The 21,373-nt window shown below is 44.5% G+C and overlaps 1 protein-coding gene across 2 annotated transcripts in view; it reads right to left on the bottom strand.

Annotated features, from left to right (window-relative positions):
- The window catches only part of PAMR1 (peptidase domain containing associated with muscle regeneration 1), a 78,680-nt gene that overhangs the window by 31,059 nt on the left and 26,248 nt on the right, over positions 1-21,373 (bottom strand). For both annotated transcript variants that reach the window (XM_004585403.3, XM_004585404.3), the window contains exons 3-5: positions 20,593-20,721; positions 6,043-6,157; positions 4,046-4,263 (exon numbers count right to left, since the gene is read on the bottom strand). In XM_004585403.3, coding sequence (XP_004585460.2) covers positions 4,046-4,263; positions 6,043-6,157; positions 20,593-20,721 — 462 coding nt within the window. The remainder of the gene's footprint in view (positions 1-4,045; positions 4,264-6,042; positions 6,158-20,592; positions 20,722-21,373) is intronic.

The following is a 21,373-nucleotide window of genomic DNA, read 5'->3' as shown; positions in this document are numbered from 1 at the left end:
CTCCAAATTAGGGGAATTTTCCTTTATTATTTCATTAAATACATTTGCAAACTCAGCTTCTCTTTCTGCACCTTCTGGGACTCCCATAACTCTTAGATTTGGCCTCTTAATAGTGTCTTTCAATTCTTGAGTACTTTTTTTGGCCTGATCCAGCTCTGCTTCCAGCTTTTTGTTTGCTTCCCCCTGATGACAGGAAATATCTTCCAATTCTGAGATTCTTTCTTCTGCTTCCTTCATTCTATTTTGGAGACTCTCCACTGTACTCTTAATTTGCTCTACTGTGTTCTTAATTTCTGATATACCAGTCTTGATTTGCTTTATTGCTTCCTTAAATTCTTTGAACTCTTGCATGAGCTTCTCATTGTTGATCAGAATCTTTAAAATGAGTCTTATGGATTCTGTGTGCCCCATTTTCTCGATGTCTTCCTCAGTGAACTCTGAGGTTGGCATAGGGTTTTGCTCCTTTGCAGGAGAGTCTTCGGTAATATTCATTGTGCCTTTGTCTCTTCTTTCGCTCTTGTTCATTGTACTTCTGGTTAGCAGAGTCTTGAATTCCTTGGGGCAGGTTTCTAACCTGTGTCACCCACAGGTCTACAATGCGATTTTACTTATTGCAGTTGGTACACAACTTTTTGCTTGCAGCCACTTGTGCCACAACCTGCAGCGAGTTCCAGGTCTGGGTTCTTATGTCAGATTTCCACCGTGGTCTCCATAGCCCCAGCTCTTGGCTCACCACTCTCCACCTCCTGTGATACCGTGCTGAGGCTGCACTGTTGTCACTGCAACCTTTCTCCCACTTCCGGTTGGAGCAGGTCCCAGGATTAGACACCAGGTTTCCTATATAATTAGGTTGTTGGTGGTGCTGATCTTGTTGGAACCTGTTGGACTTAAGGTCTGGGTGCCACACAGACCTATTTTGACCGGTACACTGCCAGAATCAGTATTAATTTCCTGTGCGACCTGTGCTATCATGGACCTCAGTAAGCACTCGCGAGATCAGCACATGCGCAGTTCACTATTGTCCCCTGCAGTTCCAAAGCTATTGCCACAGTGCTCAAAATGGTGCTGGATACACAACCACTACAGTTCTTGATCTGCTGGCCGTCAGATCTGAGGGCTACCCAGACCTGTCCTGGGTGGAATCCGTACAATGGTGTGCAAGGATTTTCAAACAACACTGTGTGAACGTTAGTTTCTTGGGATGTTGATATGTTCAGCCAAAAGAGAGCTCTTGGTTCAAGTATGTGATGGAAATGCTGCTGACATTCAAGGGTAACTAATCATATTTCTTTATGACAGAATCTCTCAAATCGATGCCTTAAAATGCATTATAAATTTCTAAGAATGTACATAATCTTCAGCATTTTCCAAGCTTAGTTCACAGGGAATTATGAGGTCATTTATCTCTACAGAAAACACTCAGACCAACACCGGAATTAATGTGATCGACCACTCCTACATTCTTTTACCCTGATGTAGTAACGTGTATATATCCCCAACTCCATTCAACAAAAATGCATCGAATGCATTGAGGACTTGTCTTAAGGTGCTTGAGAGAGACAAGGGTGAATAGAAAATCCTATTTATTAGATCAAAGCTATTTGAAAAATTCACAATGACTATAACCTGAAGCATGATACAGTTGATGTATTACAAAGAAAGAAGAGAGAAATGTTGCCTGACATTCAAGACAGCACAGTCACAGCTCATTGGAAAAACAGAAAAGGCTTAGCATAGGAGGAAGAATGTGATATGGGCCCGAAGGGTGACTGCTGCTGTGCAGCTCCGAGACAGGTGACTTGAGCCTTGAGGAAAAGCAGACACGGGACATTTGAAGAACTAGAAGCAGTGCTGTTGGCTGTTCCCCAGCACAGGACAGTGCGCACCTGCACAGGGCAGCCCCCAGGGGGCGCTGAGGTCTCCTGACCTTGCTTCAGACATACAGGCACAGCTGGTGAGCCACTGCTGCCCTCCATCTGACTTCACAACAGCCAGCTTTTGCTTACTGCCCCAAGCACATCAAGGTGAATCCTGCATGAGATTCTCATTAGCATGCGGAGTACCACCCATGCTCCAGCAGTCAGCCACAGGAAGTCACACACAACAGCAAAATGTCTAGAACTCCTAGATGACTCCAAGAGGACAGGAAAGAGGCAAGCACTGAGGTTGCAAGGAGTAAAGAAAGGAAGCAGCTGCAGGCAACAGCTAGCAGAGGAGCAGCCTGGGGCAGGGTCTGCTGGGCTTGCTGAAAGGACTGGCCCCCATGGCCACAGAGCCATGCCACATCCTACACCCAAGGAAACCTTAAGGTTTGGAATACCATTAAAGTTGTGTGGTTTTTTAATATTCAGTATTGCAAAACAAATGAACTTCAAGTTTGAAATTATATTGGAAAACTTGATGCATCCCAATGAAAGCTGAAAATACCCTGACAGTAGGATGCTGGAATCGCTGAGGTTGTTCATGCCTACAGTGTCAGGAAACACATCACTGACAGCAAGAGGGACTTCCAACTGCTCATGAAGGACCACCCATTTTAATACTAAAGGGGAACTCAATGGGGGAGAAGGGGACTTGGGGAGGAGGATGGGAAATTTCAAGCCTATGGAACTGTATCATAAAAAAAATTTGAAAAAAGAAATAGAGAAAACATGAAGAAAAATTTTGTATATATACAAAAAAATGAAAGCTGGGATGACTCCTTAGAGGTATGAATTTTTTTATCCTTAGACTTAAGAAATTGTGGGGTCCAACACGAAGGCTCAATGGCTAAATACTCACCTTGCAAGGGCTAGAATCCCATATGAGCACTGGTTCATGTCTTGGCTACTCTATTTTCTATCAAGGTCTCTGCTTATGGCCTGGAAAAGCAGTAGAGGACAGCTCAAAGCCTTGAGACCCAGTACCCACATGGGAGACCCAGAAGAAGCTCCTGGTTCCTGGTTTGGGCCATTGTGGCCACTTAGGGAGCAAACCAGCAAATGATCTTACTCTCTGTCTCTCCTCTCCATAATCTGACCTGCCTTTCCAATAAAAATAAAATAAATCTTTAAAAAAGAATTAAGAATTTGTGTCAGATATTATGAATTAAGCTACCACTTGCAAGGCCAGCATCTTTTATGGGAGCACTGGTTGAAGTATGACACTCTGCTTCTATTCCAGCCTCCTGGGAAGCAGCGTAAGAGCTCCTGACTCCTAGCTTTACCCTGACCCGGCTCTGCTTATTGTGAGTGAACCAGCCTAAGGGTGCAAGATTTTCTCTTTCTTTTTCTATCTTATCTCTCTTTTCCCACTCTTTCTCTCCACCCCCCATTTCCCCTTCTCTTTTCACCTTTCAAGTAAGTAAAATATAAAATAGACCCTTTTTAAAAAAATGTTCATTTTAGTTAAATCTTACTTCCTAGCCAGAGCAGAAGCTAGAATCAAACTTAGACTCATTCATTATATAAATGATATTTTCCATTAAAGACTTTTAATATCCACTTTCCAGATAGCATTCCGAATGAATGTTGAACATACACCTGAAGTTGAGCAGCTGTTGAGTGCCTGTTATATATTTGCACTAAGATGAGCATTTCATTTATTCTGTCTACCACAGCCTCCTTAATAGGGCAGGATCTAACATGTCTCTGTTATCACTGAAACCCTGAGAGACAGAACTTTCTCAAGGCCATACTGCTTGATCTTCCAGGAACCCAAAGACTCTCCTAACCATGAGAAGTCCCATCATGGAAGCTTCAGGGCCTAACTGCCTTAGCACAAGTCCAAGTGCCACCTCTGTTGCTGGGTGACCTACAGCAAACTGCCCAGCTTCTCTATGCCCTGGCCCTGTTGCCTTTATTACAATTTAATAAGTCCTACTTCTTGTCCTGAGTAAAGCATCCTGAAGTGAGTCTTAATGTCTCTGTTTTCTCACTGTGTAGGTTGCTTCTCAGAACCCCACCTGCCAGGTGTCATGAGGGCTGAGCAGGGAGGTGGGAAGCAAACGGTGAGGAGAGGTTTGTAGGAAGAAGCCACATAATGTAACACATCTCTTGGGCTTTACCTGTGATCTCCTCAAAAATGGCATGGAAGCCATCAAAATTCTTGGAGCCATCAGAATGGAAGAGGACATGCAGCGAGGAGCCCGAGCTCCGGATGGCAGCTGGCCGCTCGTTGCCACAGACACGCTTGATAATTGGGCTATCGCTATTGTCTCCATCACGGACCTCAACGTAGTCATACTGGCACATGTAGTCAAACTCCAGACTCAACATGACAAATCTACAGGTGGAGAAGGCAACAGAAGAGGTGGGTCATGGGCAGTCCCAGGATCCCTGGATATATGTAAGGCCACATGATGAACTGGTGGGAACAGATCATGCGATGGGCCTCATGTGCTTGGAAGATGGTCCTAGATGATTAGGTGGGCACATTACATGTATGCTGTTGATGTGTATGTTCATATTGCACATCAAGTGGAAGGCAATGCTGTCTTCCATGCCAAGATTCTTTGCACAAGCTTTTGGGGGGAAGGTCAGACCTGTGAGTCACATTGTGTGCTGCATGCTCTGCCTTCTAAGATGATGCCCAACTTCTCATCCAGATGCTGCCAGCTTCTCACTCTGGGGGTTGGGGAGCCTGCTTCCTCTGTGGGCTTTGGTGCCTTTGAAACCATACAGACACAACAACTGTCTCTCAAACTGCACGAGACATTACAACCTGCCTTTGCATTCAGGTATCTGTTCATTTTTTTTTCATTTATTGAACACAAATTTCTATAGGTTGACTCCATGCCAGAAGGTTAGAGGTGCCTCAATACAGTGTCTGCCCACAAGGAAATGAATTCAGATAACATGCAAGGAGACCAAAAACACAAAGCAAACCTAGGGAGTCCCAAATGTTTTCAATAAAATAAACCAGGGAAGAGTGTAAGAAGGAAAAACTAAACTCAAACAAGCCCTAGCATTGTGGCAAGGGATGTAAAGCTGCCATCTGTGACACCAGCCAGCATCCCATATGGGCACTGCTTTGTGTTCTAGCCTGCTCCACTTTTGATCCAGCTGTCTGCTAATGAGCCAAGGTAAAGCAGCAGGAGATGGCCCAAGTGTTTGGGCCCCTACCACCCAGGCTGGAAACCTGAATGAAGCTCCCAGCTACTGATTTTAACCTCAAGCTGCCGGCTACTGATTTCAACCTGGCTCAGCACTGGCCACCACAGTCATCTGTGGGAGTGAATCCACCGACACATAATCTCTCTTTCCTTGTAAGTCCTTCAAATAAATTAATCTTAAAAAAATAAGAGTGCTAAGAATGCTTGACATAATGTGGTCAAGGAAGACCTCTTTAAGACTGATAGCAGGTAGAGACCTGAATGATGTAATGAGACCAACCTTGTAAAGGTCATAGGGAAGAGTGGTCAAAACAGGGAACCTGATGATGGAATCATGACTCCTTATTTAGTCTCCTCTAAAGGACAGAGAACTGGGGAACCACCTGACATGCACCATCTTCTGGGTGCACAAATGTAACATGAATTAAACATTTATGAGGATCTTAATGCTCCATAAGAGAAAACAGCTTATCTTTCATACAGCAGAGAGAATGAGTTCATTTCTTGTGGCCTATCTTTGCTTGCTGATACTGCCATACCCAGCAAGAACCCCAATCTATATCCTGTACTCCTGAAGGTTAGATCTGTACCATTTACTTTCCATACCCGCCCCCGCTAGGACATAGCCCAGTGCTAGGTAAATGAGAACACCCATTAAAGATGTGTAGCTGACTTTCAGTAATTTGCTTCATTGGTAATTTATTGGGTTCAGAATAACCTAAACCCTATGATTCAAGGGTGTGCATGACAAGCCTTTGATGGATTGTAGTTCTGTCCAGGTCTTACCCCCCAAAGAATCAATGAGGTTGAAAAGAAAGGTTTCAATACATACTTTACACTTCTAAAAATCCAGGGCTGGTGATTGGCTTTTGGTGTGTAGGCTCCAGGGCCTTCCACCTTACTGTTTCTTCATAATCTCAAACTCCTTAATTTTGGCCCCAGTCTCTTACCTTAATTGGATGATAAACCCTGGTTTGGCGTGAATGATCCATTCACAGTGAGCATTTAAGGGATAGCTCTCCAACAAAATCTGACCCTTTGGGACTCGAAGAACCTGGCCACATCCTGGAAAGAGAAGAAAAGACTGGGAGTCAATCAGTGAGAAAGAAACCAAAGAATTCTCCAAGGGTTGCCGAGCTCATCCCACATCCCAGAGAACAGAATAAGGAAAAGGCAGAAGGGAATTAGTTTCTCTAAAGCACCCAGCAAACCACGAGGCAATTTGTAGGAACCAATCTGCTTAATCCATCCAGTAGCAATGGAAGGGAAGTAGTATCATTTTAGTCTTCCAGCTTGTAAAACAAACGGCAGTCAAACGGCTCATGCAGCAAATGAAGTGCAGACACTCATGTCTAAGTTCAAAGTCACATATCACCCGCCTCTCCAGGACTGCTACTGGCACTTGGTACCTCCACCTCACCAGGCTCACAAAGTAGATCCTCCCCTGCTTCCCTTCCCCTCCCCAACCAGGGAGGACACGTATGTGCTAACCTGTTCTATAGGCAATTATGTAATAAATGCCTTTTTAAAGCATGACACCAGAAACAAGGAATGATCACCCAACTGGACTGGATTCATACTTTTTGTTCTTTCCTTGCTTCTGATCACATCAGTAAAAACTCTTTTGAAGACCACCAACAAATATTCAAATTGTTAAAAAGATGTATGTATTTTTGTTGGAAAGGCAGATACACAGAGAGGAAGAGAGAGAGGAAAATCTTCCGTCCGATGAATTCACTCCTTAAGCAGCTGCTTTGGCTGGAGCTGAGCCAATCCGAAGCCAGGAACCAAGAGTTTCTTTCAGGTCTCCCACATGGGTGCAGGATCCCTAGGCTTTGGCTTGTCCTCTACTGCTTTCCCAGGCCACAAGCAAGGAGCTGAATGGGAAGCAGAGATGCCAGGATTAGAACCATAACCCATATGGGATTTTGCTGCGTTCAAGGTGAGGACTTTAGCTACTAGACTATCACGCCAGGCCCAATACTTAAATTTTTAACAGAAGAAATTAAAGAGGGACTCCTGATTTAAATAGAAGCAGGAGTACAAAACATTTCACTCTCACACTCACCTGGTTCGTTGATTTACTTATAAGAACCAAAATTTGAACATCACTGGACTGAATAGTCTTAATTGTATCAAAAATCCTACTGTTAGTATAAGTATGGCCATAGAAGCTATACCTAATTTTTTACAAAGCATTTGGAGGTGATTTTACAGGAGGAAAAAGTAACTATTAACAAATGACATTTTCTATCCTGAGCTGACAAATTATGACCTGTTGCCCAAACCTGGATAATTACTTGCTTTTGCTTTCATTGTTTTGAGATTCTTTTTTAATTGTAAAAGTAGATTGACAGAGAACAGACAGAAAGATATTATATCTGTTGGTTCACTCCCCAGATGGCTGCAATGGCAGGAGCTGAGCTGATCTAAAAGCAGGAGCCAAGAGTTTCTTCCTGGTTTCCCATGTAAGTGCAGGGTCCCAAGGCTTTGGGCCGTCCTCTACTGCTTTCCCAGGCCACAAGCAGGGAGCTGGATGGGAAGTGGAGCAGCTGGGACACCAGCGCCCATATGGAATACCATCACTCGCAATCAGAGGATTAATCAATTGAGTCATCATACCAACCCCAACTACCTGTTTTTTTTTTAATAAAGTTTTATTGGAACACAGCCATGTCCGTTCATTCATGCATTATCTAGAACTGTTTTGTGCTTTAGCGGCCTGGTTATGCAGATGGGAGAAGACATAACAAGACCCATTAAAAATGAAAACATTTACTATCTGGCCATTTACAGAAAGTTTACCCCAGTTCTACACAGAAACCCAGATGACAGAATGAACTCTGGGTATGCAATCACATTTCCTAACTCTTTAAAAAGAGAAGCACCCATAGCTAAAAAGAACTATTTGTGCCAGTGGATATAACTTTACGGCAAGGTAAGAGCGGCAGCAATTCTACAGTGTCAGAAGAACCCAGGCACTGCTTTGACCAGTGGGGCGCCCTCAGCTCAGCACTTCCATGAAAAGTACCATGAGCATCTTGCCTCTTCTCTAAGATTTCTTCTCTAAAGGAAGTAGCAGCCACTGCTTTCTATTTGGGGTTCTTAGCCAGCCCTCATCTCTCTCTCTCTCTCTCTCTCTCTCTCTCTCTCTCTCTCTCTCCTTTGTCTCCCTTTTTCCCCCCTACCTCCTCTCGCAGCCTTATCCCTACGTTCCATCACATCAGCAGCCAAACAGTAGCTCAGAGCAGCCAAAGTGGTGTTTACTTATTTATTTAAGATAAATAAATCAGACGGTATTCCTCTCTTGATCCGAGGCCCTGCAAGCTACTCAGGTGCAAACACTTTCCTAGTCATCAGGGCTCTGTTTCATTGACTCCCTAGGCCTGATTCCACCCAATCCTTCATCTCCCTCACGCACTGGCTCACATGTCCACATCACATCAGCTTTTATGTTCTCCCGTTGCAGGCTTTGAGCATGCTATCCCCTTAACCCAGACAGTCATCTCCCCCCATGGAATTAAACTCAACTTCCCCTTCCTCAGAGTTCTTCATTGACCATCCAGTTAAACTAGGACATACCAGGGCCCAGCATGATAGCGTAGCAGTTAAAGTCCTTGCTTTGAACACACCGGGATCCCATATGGTCGCTGGTTCTAATCCTGGCAGCCCCACTTCTCTTCCAGCTCTGTGCTTGTGGCCTGGGAAAGCAGTCAAGGATGGCCCAAAATTTTGGGACCCTGCACCAGCGTGGGAGACCCGGAAGAAGTTCCTGGCTCTCAGCTTCGGATTGGCTCAGCTCCGGCCATTACAGCTGCTTGGGGAGTGAACCATCAGATGGAAGATCTCCCTCTCTGTATATCTGGCTTGGCAATAAAAATAAATAAATCTTTAAAAAAAATAGGACATACCACTTAGCAGTCATTATTGTATTTGGCTTAACTGTTAATGGGCCAGTTAAGATAACCTGTGTCCCACATGGGTACATGGGTTTAATACCCAGCGCCAGCTGCCAACTCCAGCTTCCTAATAACACAGACCTTGGCAGACCATGGTGATGGCTGACATGGTTGGGCTCTTGTCACCGACATGGGAGATACAAACTGAGGCCCAAGCACCTGGCTTGGGTCTGGTCTAACTCCAGCTATTGTGGCCAATGGGAGTGATATCTCTCTCTCCCTCTCTCTCTCTGTCTCTTTCACTCATTCTCCTTGTCTTCCAGATTAATTTTTTTAAAACTAAAAGAAAAAACTTTATACAATATTACCTAATGTATTTACCTACTTCCTTCGGTAAAGCAGTAACCAGGTACTCAATAAATATTTATCAAATAAATAATGACAATATAGACCAGGCCACTAGATAAAACCTCTATAAATGTTATTTTCTTTAATATTCTTTTTTCTTTTTTTTTAACATGACACTGATTTATTTCCCTCTAGATTATTAACCAAGATGCAGAAATTGAGTTACTAAACTTAACTATTACTATACTTCTGTACTTTCTTTTTTTTAATTTTTATTTTTTTATTTACATTATTTTATTTATTTAATTTTTTTTATTCATTGATTACATTGTATTATGTGTTACAGTTTCGTTGGAACTGGGAATCACCCCACCTCTCCCCCCATTAATTTTTATTTTTTCCATTAATTACAATGTATTACGCGACACAATTTCATAGGTACTGGGATTCTCCCCCCTCCATCCCAAACCCTCCCCCTCCCCGGTGGATTCCTCCATCCTGATGCATAGCCACAGTTCAAGTTCCGCTTGGATTCCCTCATTGCAAGCATATACCATACATAGAGTCCAGCATCCCATTGTCCAAATTCAACGACCTCATTCACCAGCCTCATCATACCTGGATTGTTGCTGATGATATATTGGAGCTTCTAGTTGATCGGGATGACACTCTGCTGGCTCTGCCTTCGGACCTGAGAGGGCCTCCCTAAGAGGTCGTTAAATATTCTTTTTTTCTTTTTAAAGATTTATTTATTTTTATTGGAAAGTCATTTACAGAGAGAAGGAGAGACAGAGAAAATGATCTTCCTTCCACTGGTTCACTCCCTCAGTGGCCACAATGGCTGGAGTTGAGCCAATCCAAAGTCAGGAGCCAGGTGTTTCTTCTGGGTGTCCCACGCAGGTTCAGGGTGCCAAGGTTTTGGGATGTCCCCTGCTGCTTTCCCAGGCCACAAGCAGGCAGCTGGATAGGAAGTGGAACAGCCAAAACAGGAAGCAGCACCCATATGGTATGCAGTAGCCACTAGGCTACCTTGCTGGGCCCATATTTTCTTTAATACTCTTAATGAACCTAGTAGAGCAACATTCATTTCCCCATTCCTAAGATGGAGTAGGCTAAAGATGAAAAAATTAAGTGACTTAAACTGCAAGCCCAGAAGCCAGAAGACTATAAATCACGGTCCTACTTATGGACTGTAGCTCAGATGAGGAATTTTAGAGCTCAGCTGCCCTTGGCTTGAAGCTGAGCTTCATCTTCGCCTGTTCTGCAGCCTGAGGAAGTGATTTCACTTCTCAGAATGTCTGTGGAATGTGAATAAAAGTGCCACCCACTTCATGTAGTTTGTCAGACTCAAATCAGATGATGCATGGAAAATCCTTAGCAGACAAGCTAGTAAATGCCAACTGTGGCTGTGAAGTGGCACAGCAGAGGTCTGAACTCAGATTTGTCTAGTGCTGAGGCTGGGTGTTGTTGGGGACGACCATTAAGCTGTCTTCCCGGCTTCCTAAGCCCAGCCATTGTGAAGCAGCAGGAGTTTTCCACTGCAAAAGGAGAGAAACTAAACCTCCGTCTCCCAGCCCTCGGAAAACGCACAAGCCCTCTTCCTGCACACCTCACACTTAACATCGCCCACATCTGCCCATCTGTTGCAGGGCGACGGAAGTTATGCGCTGGGTGTGAGAGACGAGAAAAGAAGTCTTCCTGCCCGGCCCCCAGCCCTGAGACTGGCAGCCTTCCAGCTTGCAAGGTGTGAAGTCCCAGCTCCCTCAAGAAAGGCGCCTGCTGGGAACCCCAAGTTAGAACCAGTAGCACATGCCGCCAGCCTGCTTCCAGCTCCTTCCCTCCAGATGGAAGCTGGAATCAGACAGGGCCCTGAGCTCTTCCCCAAACCCAAGAAGCTGGAGCCCAACCCCACTTAAGCATTTCTGCTAAGTGCACTGGGGTTTTGGCCAGTCCCAGAATTTCATGCAGCCTCTGGAGGGCTTGGATCCCCCTACCACAGTGACCGAATGATGTGCTGGGTTCCATCAGGGCCATACTTTGGGGGTGGCCAGGATTCCAAGACACAGCTCAGTTCTTGACATTGTTCCCTTTCACTCTGAAGGTCATGGCCAAGCCCGCCCCAGGATGCAGAACAACCTCCAACCAACCAGAGACAAAGAGGATGCTTCTTGGTAAGGTACTTGGAGGAAGTATTGGGCAAAGAGGAAGAAGAGGAGGAAGTCCATTCCTTCGCCACATCAAGGGTCTCCTTCAGCCCCCTTCCCACCCCTGCCTCGACTCAGGGAGCTGGCGGACCTGGGTTCAGGGGAAGACTAACGATACCTCTCTATCTGGGACAGAACAGTGAACACGCTGAGTGTCCCTGCCAAGGAAGTACTGCTGGCCAACCAAGCAGGTGGTCCCAAGCCTGAAAGAACAGAACAGGCAAAGGGCCTGGAAGATGTGCTCAGACTCCCTAACACTGTCTTAACAGCAGGCAGAATGGGCTGTGTATACACATGCATGGCGTTTGTGCGTGTGTGTACATGAATAAGTGTAAAAACATCAGAGATGTTCTCAAATCCTGAACTCATCCTTCCTTCTTCATCGCTACAGGCCAAAGCAGGAAGGGCAGCTGCTTCCCCAGAGCTGCAAAGGGATCTTCATTCATTTCTGAACGAATAAGATGGCTGGAAGCTTCCCAAGCTAAAGCAACAAACACCCTGAGCATTCACACCGGAATCCTGTTACCTCCAGCATGAGGGTGGCGAGGGGTGGCAGGAAGGAAGCACCCTGTACTTCTGAGAAGTGGTTGGGTTTGTGTTTTCTTTCATCTTTCCTCTTAGGGAGAAAACGAGGACTTTTTATAAAAAGCCCATTCAGACAGAATGACACATTTGCATTTTCTTTCCTCCTTCAAAGGGGACGCCAGAGGCAGGACCCAATTCATGGGGCCAGACTGGGACCGAGCTTCAGCCATTCCTAGCCGTGTGACCTGACACAAGCACACTGTATTTTCTGAACCGAGCTTTTCAAGTGGAAACGAGAATAATGGTATTCTTTTGTTGACCATCAGTTCTACTTGTTTGTTTGTTTGCTTGTTTGCTTGGTTTAAGGATTAAGTGAGATAACGTATGCAATGCCCTTGCCACACACATACAATGTGTGTCGGGGACAAATGCTCAACATGTGGTAGTAAGTATTGTCGTTTTTCTTGAGTTTGGTCCTGGGCTGAATCCAGAAATGACTCTACAGCTGCTCTGGTGACTAGATCGAAACTTCAATCAGTTTAAACTTCATGATTCCCCCACTACTCAATTATATGAAAGCGTGGACACTGTCTTGTTTACATCTTTGTAGATATTAAGTTGGTACCCACTTAATTGTTAACAAATGGCCATATCAAATAATTAAACATCTCCCTACCCAAACAAATCATTCAAACTGCTTCCCATCACATCAAAAAATCCTGCATTTTCAGGGGCCTGGCACGATAGCCTATTAGCTAAAGTCCTCACCTTGCATGTGCCAGGATCCCATAAGGGTGTCGGTTCTAATTCTGGCAGCCCGGCTTCCCATCCAGCTCCCTGCTTGTGGCCTGGGAAAGCAGTTGAGCATAGCCCAAAGTCTCAGGTTCCTACACCTGTGTGGGAGACCCGGATGAAGCTCCTGGCTCCTGACTTTGGTTTAGTACAGCTCCGATCGTTGCAACTGCTTGGGGAGTGAACCATCTGAGGGAAGATTTTCCTCTCTATCTCTCCTCTCTGTATATCTGACTTTGCAATAAAAATAAATAATGCTCTCTTAGTAAATGTGTTTTTACTATCATTCCTTTCTGGTCTTAGATTGGCTTTTTCCTTTCTCCCCTCACCTCAAAATACTACACACAGACAAGAGTTCCTCCTCAGGGCCCTGATTTAATCATCAGAATACCTGCACCATTTATTGAGCCCTTGGTAACTGCCAGACTTCATATACCATATTTCACTTAGCGCTCTGAGGAGTCACCATTTTAATTTCAAAAAAAATTTTTTTTTAACTTCTTGAAAGGCAAAGCAAGAGAGTGAAAAAGAGACACTGAGACAGACAGAGATTCTTTAAATTTGGTTGATTCCCCAAATGCCTTCAACAGTCAGGACTGGTAGACCAAAGCTGAAGTCAGGGAACGATCCAGGCCTCCCACGTGATTTCAGGGACCCAAGCACCTAAGCCATCATCCGCTGTCTCCCAGGCTATACATCAGCAGAAGCTGGAATGTGGACTCGCACCCAGGGACTCTGTTATTACCTGTGGGTATCTCGAGCAGTGCCTAACTGCAGTGCCAAATGCCTACCCCAAGGGGCTACTGTTACTATCCTCATTTTGTAAATGGGGGAACTGAGATTTACAAAGATTGAATAGCTTTATCCAGCTCCACAGAAGGAGATTCAAGTTCAGGTCCATTGAGTTGGAGCTCAGGATACCAATCAGCGCACAATGCCATGCCCAATTAGGACCCAACTGGCTATTGTCCTTTTCCTAGAAGTGACAGAACACAAGAGGCTGGAGCAAAAGGAAAGTTATTGGTGATTACACCCCTTGTAATTTCACAGTTTCCCAGAAAGGTAAGGCTGTAAATCAATTATACAAAAGCTTTGTAGCTTCTCTCTCTGTCTCCTTCCTCCTACTCCTCACCAATCCCCCCCACACCCCGGGACCCCCATCCCCCACCCATTCCCCATCATTCCTTGTTACGGGTCAGGTGTCAATCTGCACAAATGGTCCTTCTCTCTCCAGCCCCTCAAACACTTCACTGCAGACTCACAGCCAGTTCCTCTGCTCCTCTGCTTCTGTCTAAAACATGGTTAAGAAGATAAAGACAATAAGAGTGCATAATCTTTCCTCATAAATCCTCTCTTCTCTGGGTTACTTCCCTAACCTTCTGAGATCCCCAACATCTTTGCAGTGACTGTAGGGCTACAATCACCATGGTATTAGCACCTGGGAGCCTCTTGAGTCTTCCCTCTGCTGGTATTTTCTTGATGGTTCAGGAATTCAGCCAAAACGCCAGGTTCAAAACAGTCCATGTTCCCCTTGGGAACAAAACTTGCCTCCTTTGGAAGCTTGAGAGAAAGCTCTGGTTTTCACTTTAAGGTTTCAACACCTGTCACAGCCAACAGCCAAATCATGATCCCTAAACATTGCTCCTCTCTGAAAGGAAACACAGTCTATGGAGCAATGATTGATCCCAGGATCTGGGAGCAGAAAATCAGCGTGAACTTCAAACCTCTACAGGAAACAAGAAAGCAAGGAAGAACAAAAATAACGGTGTGGTGGGCAGCTTGAAAGGTGTTGTCAGGGTAAAGCTGGGACAGGTTGAGCACCAGAAGGAAAGAGAGGGACATCATGAAATCTAAGGGGGAAAAATCTGAATGGATGTGTTCATAGTGCAGAAAAAGAAACAGCAGCACGCAGAAAAACCACACTAATTGATGAATCCAAGCGAGGGCGTACGCACATATGATCCTTTCAACACTCTATGGATCCAAAGCTTATCAAAATTAACAGTTGGGGAAGGAAGAAACAGTTCCTATCCTGGCCTGTATATTTTGAGACGAAGCAAACTTCCATGGGCAGGAAGTTATAACTGAGTCCTCTCCCAGGCTCAACAGCCTGAGGCCTTTCACAGGTTCTCCCAGAGAGTACAACCACCAGTGGGTATCCGTGGACGGATCACTCCACGGCTTTCAAGACTGCCACAGGTTGGATTGATGTTATCACAGGAATTGTTTGGGATAGTGAGCAAACTAAGGTGTCACTGCATCTGCTCAGTGCTGAATATTCTATAATCGGAACATTCTAGAATATTCTATGAAAGCTCTGACGTTTCCTGGCATTCTCCTGTCACTGTTTCTAAGACTAAGTGGTAGGAAGCAGCCAGAAGCCCTCTCTCCTTCAGTGTAAAGGATCGCCTGAAAGGATTGCACGGGCGCCATCTACCGGGCAAAGGCTTGCATTGTCGTCCAGCTTCCGTGCTATGCCCATCCATGAGTAGGACACCCAAGGGGTCAGCTCCCCTTAACACTGGCAAGCAGCATAATCCCTGCAGCAGGAAGCAAAATGAACGCATCCTTCCTATGGATTCCCTCCACAGTAGAAATCCAATGTGATGTGGAGGTAGTAGGAATCAAACAGTATAAGGTTGATGCCTGTTTCTGATCAGGTTTTATTTCCACAGAAGGATCCTAGTTTATGGTGGGTTCTTTGTGCACCTTGGGGCAAGTCCAGAGCTCCATCAGACATGCTCTACAAACACATGTGGCTGTGGTAACCTTCACTGTGTGGAACAAGGCTTTCAGAAATCCAACATGGAATTAGGTAAGAACCTGAACATGATTCTGTTTCTTAGTGATTCTATGTAATTACAACACAATGTAATTAATGAATAAATTTAATTTAAAAAAATAAATAACTGAAAAAAAAATAAAAAACACTTTTGGAAGGGTTTCTTGTCCATAAATTGCAAGCTTTCTGGTGGAAGAGAACATGTCTGTCTTGCTTACTATTGCACTTTCAATATCTCAGAGAATCAATTCACACATATGGAATATATACATAGACTCATGAAAGGGGTACGAGTTCTCTTCTCTGCCTGCCTAGTGAGGATGACTGGTTTCCCCAGCCCAGTTATTGTGTCTTTGTGAATCCTTAATCTCACACATGGATACCTTCTAGTCCAACATATTAATCTCCTAAAACAGCCAACTCTTCCACTGACACTCAACCCAAGACTCACCCAGTGGGTGATCCTTGGAATGGAACATGTGCAGCTTATCTTTAGGCAACTGCTATTCTTATGTCTCGTTATTTGTTTCATTGAACTTGGGCATTCGAATGTCATTTTCTTCTCCCTTGTCCCCTAAACAAAGCCACCTACTCACACAGAGAGAAAGGAGCATTGCTGGGAAATGCCTGCATTATCGCCCGTAGAATGGAGTCCATGTGCCTGCTCCAGTGACCTGAAGCACAGCCGTGTGACTTCCGTTGGCCATAGGCGTAAGAAGGAACATGGCATGAACAAAGGACTTAAATACACCTGTGTGTTTGGCTTGGGCTCTTATTATCCTGTGGCCCACCTGAGAAGAAAATTCTATAAGTAGCTACTCTCCTACATGAGTTTTGCAGCTTGGAGGTCAACTTACACCAACCAGGCTGAAAACAGTTGTCCCTGCCAGCTCACAAACTCATGATAAAGAATGAACAATTGTCTTTGTTACACAGAAAAAATGACATATTATCACTACCACCTCTGAAACTCCAACTTAAAAATTCTATTCTCTGAGTCTGGTGTGATGACTCGGTGGCTAAATCTTCACCTTGCATGTGTCAGGATCCCATGTGGGCACCAGTTCATATCCCAGCTGCTCCACTTCCCATCCAGCTTCTTGCTTGTGGCCTGGGAAAGTGATAGAGGATGGTTCAAAGTTTTGGGAGCTTGAACCCTACTGGGAGACCTGAGAGGAGCACCTGGCATGTGGCTTCAGACCAACTCAGCTCCAGCTGTTGCAGCCACTTGGGGGAGTGAAGCAGTGGATAAAGATCTCTGTCTCTATATCTCCTTCTCTCTGAAAAAAAAAAATCTGCCTTTCCAATAAAAATTAAATCTTTTAAAAATCTGTTCTCTGAACACAATATTCTCATCCATTATTTCCCAACCTGGATCCCCAGTCCGCCGGGCCTTCACCAAGTCATGCATCAACCGTCAGCTGGTGTTCCTCATCTCTGCCACCATGCCGCCATTGGGTATTGCCTACCTGCTCCGAATGCATCACCTACACAGGATCCGCAGCTTCAGTTCAATCCTCCTTCTTATTTGGACGTATTTTAACTGATCACTGGTTACTTCGCTTGGTTCTCGTATGGCTATCTTGAACCCAGCCTCTTCTCTAAACTCAGCCTAGAATTCTCTTGCTAGAGAAAATAGAGCTAGCAGAGGAAGAGTTCACCAGTGGGAGGCAGGATAGCACTATGATTGAGAATCAGAATAGGGAACCTCCACCCCAGACTTAGGTTTCCTTGGGTTGGATCTCTAAGTGTTTTTGGTCTTAGGCAAGTGACTTCATATATCTGAAACTCAGCTTCAGCATGTATAAAATGGCACTACACATTTCATAGGATCAACTCTATGGGCAAAACAAGATCCTTAATATAAGATGCGTAGTTCCAACCATATAAGGAATAATAACTTGCTTTATATTAGCAATAAAAATTCTTTCCCTCCTCCCTTCCTAGCAGAGAAATACAAAAATCTCCCTCCTTTAACTTTCATGTTTGTTCTTGAGCTCACTGACACTTTTCCTCACATCAGTTTATAAATTTACTTATTTGGTTTTGATACATTACTCTAGTAACATAAAAGGCTGGGTACTTCATAAAGAAAAGGGGTAAATTGAGTTTATAGTTCAGGAGGGTCAAGGATGTGAGACTGGCCTCAGATCAACCTCATGGTATATGAGGTTGCAGTGGCATGACGGCACGCAGAAGAGTGCGATCACGTGGTGACGTAAGAAGGCAGGGCAGCGGAAACAATCATCTATACACTTTGCCTCCATCCCCCCCCTTCTTCTGCACAGATGCTTGGGACTGTGACTGTTAGGGTCGTGAGTCACCTGCTAGCACTCAAATACGAAAACTTCTTCATGATATTTATCCCACTTGAACTTTCTGCCTTATTTTGGAACCATTCTTCCCTTGGATCCCCAAACCAAACTCCCATCTCCCTTCCTGTTCTTTTCTCATCTTCTTTCCAATTTTCTTTGGCTTTCCTTTTATGTTTTTGCTGTTTCCTCCATCCATTTCTTTCTTCTCATTTCCCTGAAGGATTTAAGCTCACATCTGAATGTAGATCACATGCTCCCAAAGTTCTACTGCAATCAAAAACCTACTTACAAATGGCTACAGGGTCTCTTACACATACTCAAAGTCTAACGTATCTCAAGAAGTGACAAAACTTCTCTCTTATCCACCTAACAGCATCAACTTCTGTGCAGTGGCAAAAAAAAAAAAAAGAGGAAAGGTTATTCAGCCTTGTCTTCAGCGTGTCATTGAGTCCTGCCATTTCTTCCCGTACGCTTCTCTTACATCTTTTCTCCCCTCCCCCATCCATGGCTCCTCTGACTGCTGCCATTGGAAATGGTCTTGATTCCACTTTAATGCACCCTCCATGCTGTTGGAATTATCTTCCAAAGACCACTTCTCTGAGTAATCCATTGGATGCACATCATCCGTCATCTTCAGAATGAAGCTCAAATCTGAGTCCTGGCACACAGGCCTTTCAGAATCTTATCTGACCTGCCTGCGCAGTCTCACCACTCGCTATGACCCCCTTACGCCATCTCCTTGTTCCGGTTACACTTCATGTCACATGACTCCCTGAAGACACCTCACATTTGCACACCTTGCCCCTTTGGTTCTCTCTTCTTTTTCTGTTTTATCCATACCTGAGCAAAGGCATTATTCAACCATTACCTCTTATCTGAAACTTCCCCTAAGACAGGCTCCCTGTGATTAATTATTCCCCATGCTCTCAGAATACTTGCTTCATAGCAGAGATCACAAGTCTTCGCTGGCTTAAACTGCACTTTAAATAACATCTAACTTCTTTCCTTAACTTACTAATATACCAGATATCAATGGAACTCTGTCTACCCTTCCAACCTTTTGACATTCCCTTCCCCATTTATGCACCTTCCATGTGTCCCAAAGCAAGGTAAAACTCCAAAATGACCTTATATCTTTCAAAGGCCAACACAAAATCCAAGGCTATGATGCTCTGCAAGTCCCTGCTTTTCTTACCTAGTATTGAAAGTGCTTTATCTCTAGGCTACTTATCAACCCAACCATTGAGAAGCATACAAAATGATAATGGTATATTTACAGCCTTGATTGGCTTCTGCTCTGTCCAAGTGTTCCACAAGCATCATCTCATTTAATCCTCACATTGTCCTGTTAGGTATGGAGCATTATTACTGTCTTTAAAAGAGAATAATGATGTTATTAAGGTTGGATGACTCATTTAAGATCACCCTGCAGCGGCAGACACTTTATGTTTGGCATCCCAAAGCCTGTGCCTTGCTTGCTATGCTGTCCCATCTTCAGGGGACAGCTACGCAGGGAAGATTAGGGCTAAATCTGACAGCAGAACCACCAGAAACACGATCTGCCAGAACATATTTGACAGAAAACACCTGCAAGGATACTTGAGTTTTAAATTTGTAGCCAAGACCAGCATTTTAAAAGTGATCCCTACCCTGGATCGTTTAACTCCAGGGGTTCATCCTGAATGGCAACACGGTTCTTGTCTACTGTGTGGTGTTTGAGTCCTCAGCTGCAGACCCGCCCTACACTTTGCTGGAGAGTCTGCACGCTGTAGCATATCGTTACATGTTGATCAGGCCAAGACTAGCAATTACATTCCACCTCAATCTCTGTAAACTTGTATTACAGCTCTTAGGAGTGAAATTTCTCAGGCCATGAGATCATCCTTACTGCATCTGATTCAAATAAGAAGCATATAAAACAGGCTTACTGAAATTATAACAGTCCGAACATTGTTCCAGATACAGCTTCTCCTGAGGAAATTGTCCTGCTATCAAGGTACAGCAGTGGGGAATCATAAACCAAGGAGAAGCTAGATTTCCACTCTTTGAAACTCATGGGGAATTATTCTACTAAAGATGAAGTCACTTTTTAAGATCAAGTGGATCCCAGGAATAAAAATTCCTTTCCTGGGACACACAGCATGCTGGATATCTGCAGTGGCTTCCAGAAACTTAACTCAGATTCAAGGAATTGACCAACCAAAATTCATATGCAAGAGGGGTTGGGGGAATCCCAGAGCCTATGAAACTGTGTCACATAATGCAACGTAATTAATAAAAAAAATTCATATGCAAAATGCACTATTGGCAACATTTTTTTTTACTGCTACCATGCAGCTACTTCCAGAAAGAACACAAGGCATGTTGTGTGCCAAATGTCATGGCTTCATTTAGGAGCAAGTGACATTGAAGAACAGATACAAGTACAATCTGAAGTGGCCAATCATTCCAAACAGATGTCTGCAGGCCATACCCAACAGATGGAGACACTTCTGTGCTTTTAGAGTCTTACCTGGAAAGCCCCGGGCCACAAGCTGTGCACACAACTCAGCTTCCAAGGACATAAGCCTTAGCTGCAAGCTCAGGCTTTCAAATAGTGTGCCCTGGAGCCGGCACAGTTGGAGGGTCTACTTACGCATGCAGTCGCCTCCGTACCATCCTGCACGACACTCCGCACAGTAGAATCCTTTCACATAGAAGTCGTCCAGAGTGCCCCCCCACGAGCCATTCCGGCAGCTCTTGCAATTTTCAAAAATGGTGCAACCTGTAATGTTTCCAAGGAGGGAGGCATAAGGTTAAACACTTGCAGGTTCCAACTGAATGCGTGCGAGAGAAGTTGTGTACACTCTCAAAGCTCTGTCCCAGCCAAGGGCATTTGGGAGATAAAAAAAGTGCTGGAGCCATGAGGAGAAGCTGCGCATCCCAAGGGAAATGCCACAGCCACCAAGATTCAAGCCAATGTTTCCAGGTCGCATAAAAATATCCTGTAGTGTACTAAATCATTTTCTAATTTAATAATAAATAGCAAAACTCCCACTGTATTTCAATTTTGTTTCTTTTATTTGAAAGGCAGAGAGAGAAAAAACGAGAAAGAGAGAGAAAGAAAGAAAGAGGGAGACAGAGATTGCTCCATCTTCTAGTCTATTCCCCAAATGCCTGCGTCAAGCCAGAATGGTACTTGACTGAAGGCAGGGGTCAGGAACCATCTGTGTCTCCCACATGGGTGGCAGAAGCCCAAGGATTTGACCCTCCATCTGCTGCCTCCCAGAATGCACAGTAACAGGAGGGTGGACTGGAAACAAAGTAGGTAGAACTCAAACCAGGCACTGCGATATGCGCTGCGCATACCACCAACAGTGATTTAAGCTGCTGTGCCAACTGCCCACACCATCCCTGTGCATTTTGTAAAAGTTGGA

This window comes from Ochotona princeps, chromosome 4 (genome assembly GCF_030435755.1).
Source record: "Ochotona princeps isolate mOchPri1 chromosome 4, mOchPri1.hap1, whole genome shotgun sequence".
Lineage (NCBI taxonomy): Eukaryota > Metazoa > Chordata > Mammalia > Lagomorpha > Ochotonidae > Ochotona > Ochotona princeps.
Note: the sequence above shows the minus strand (reverse complement) of the source record. Positions and strands in the feature narration are given on the sequence as shown.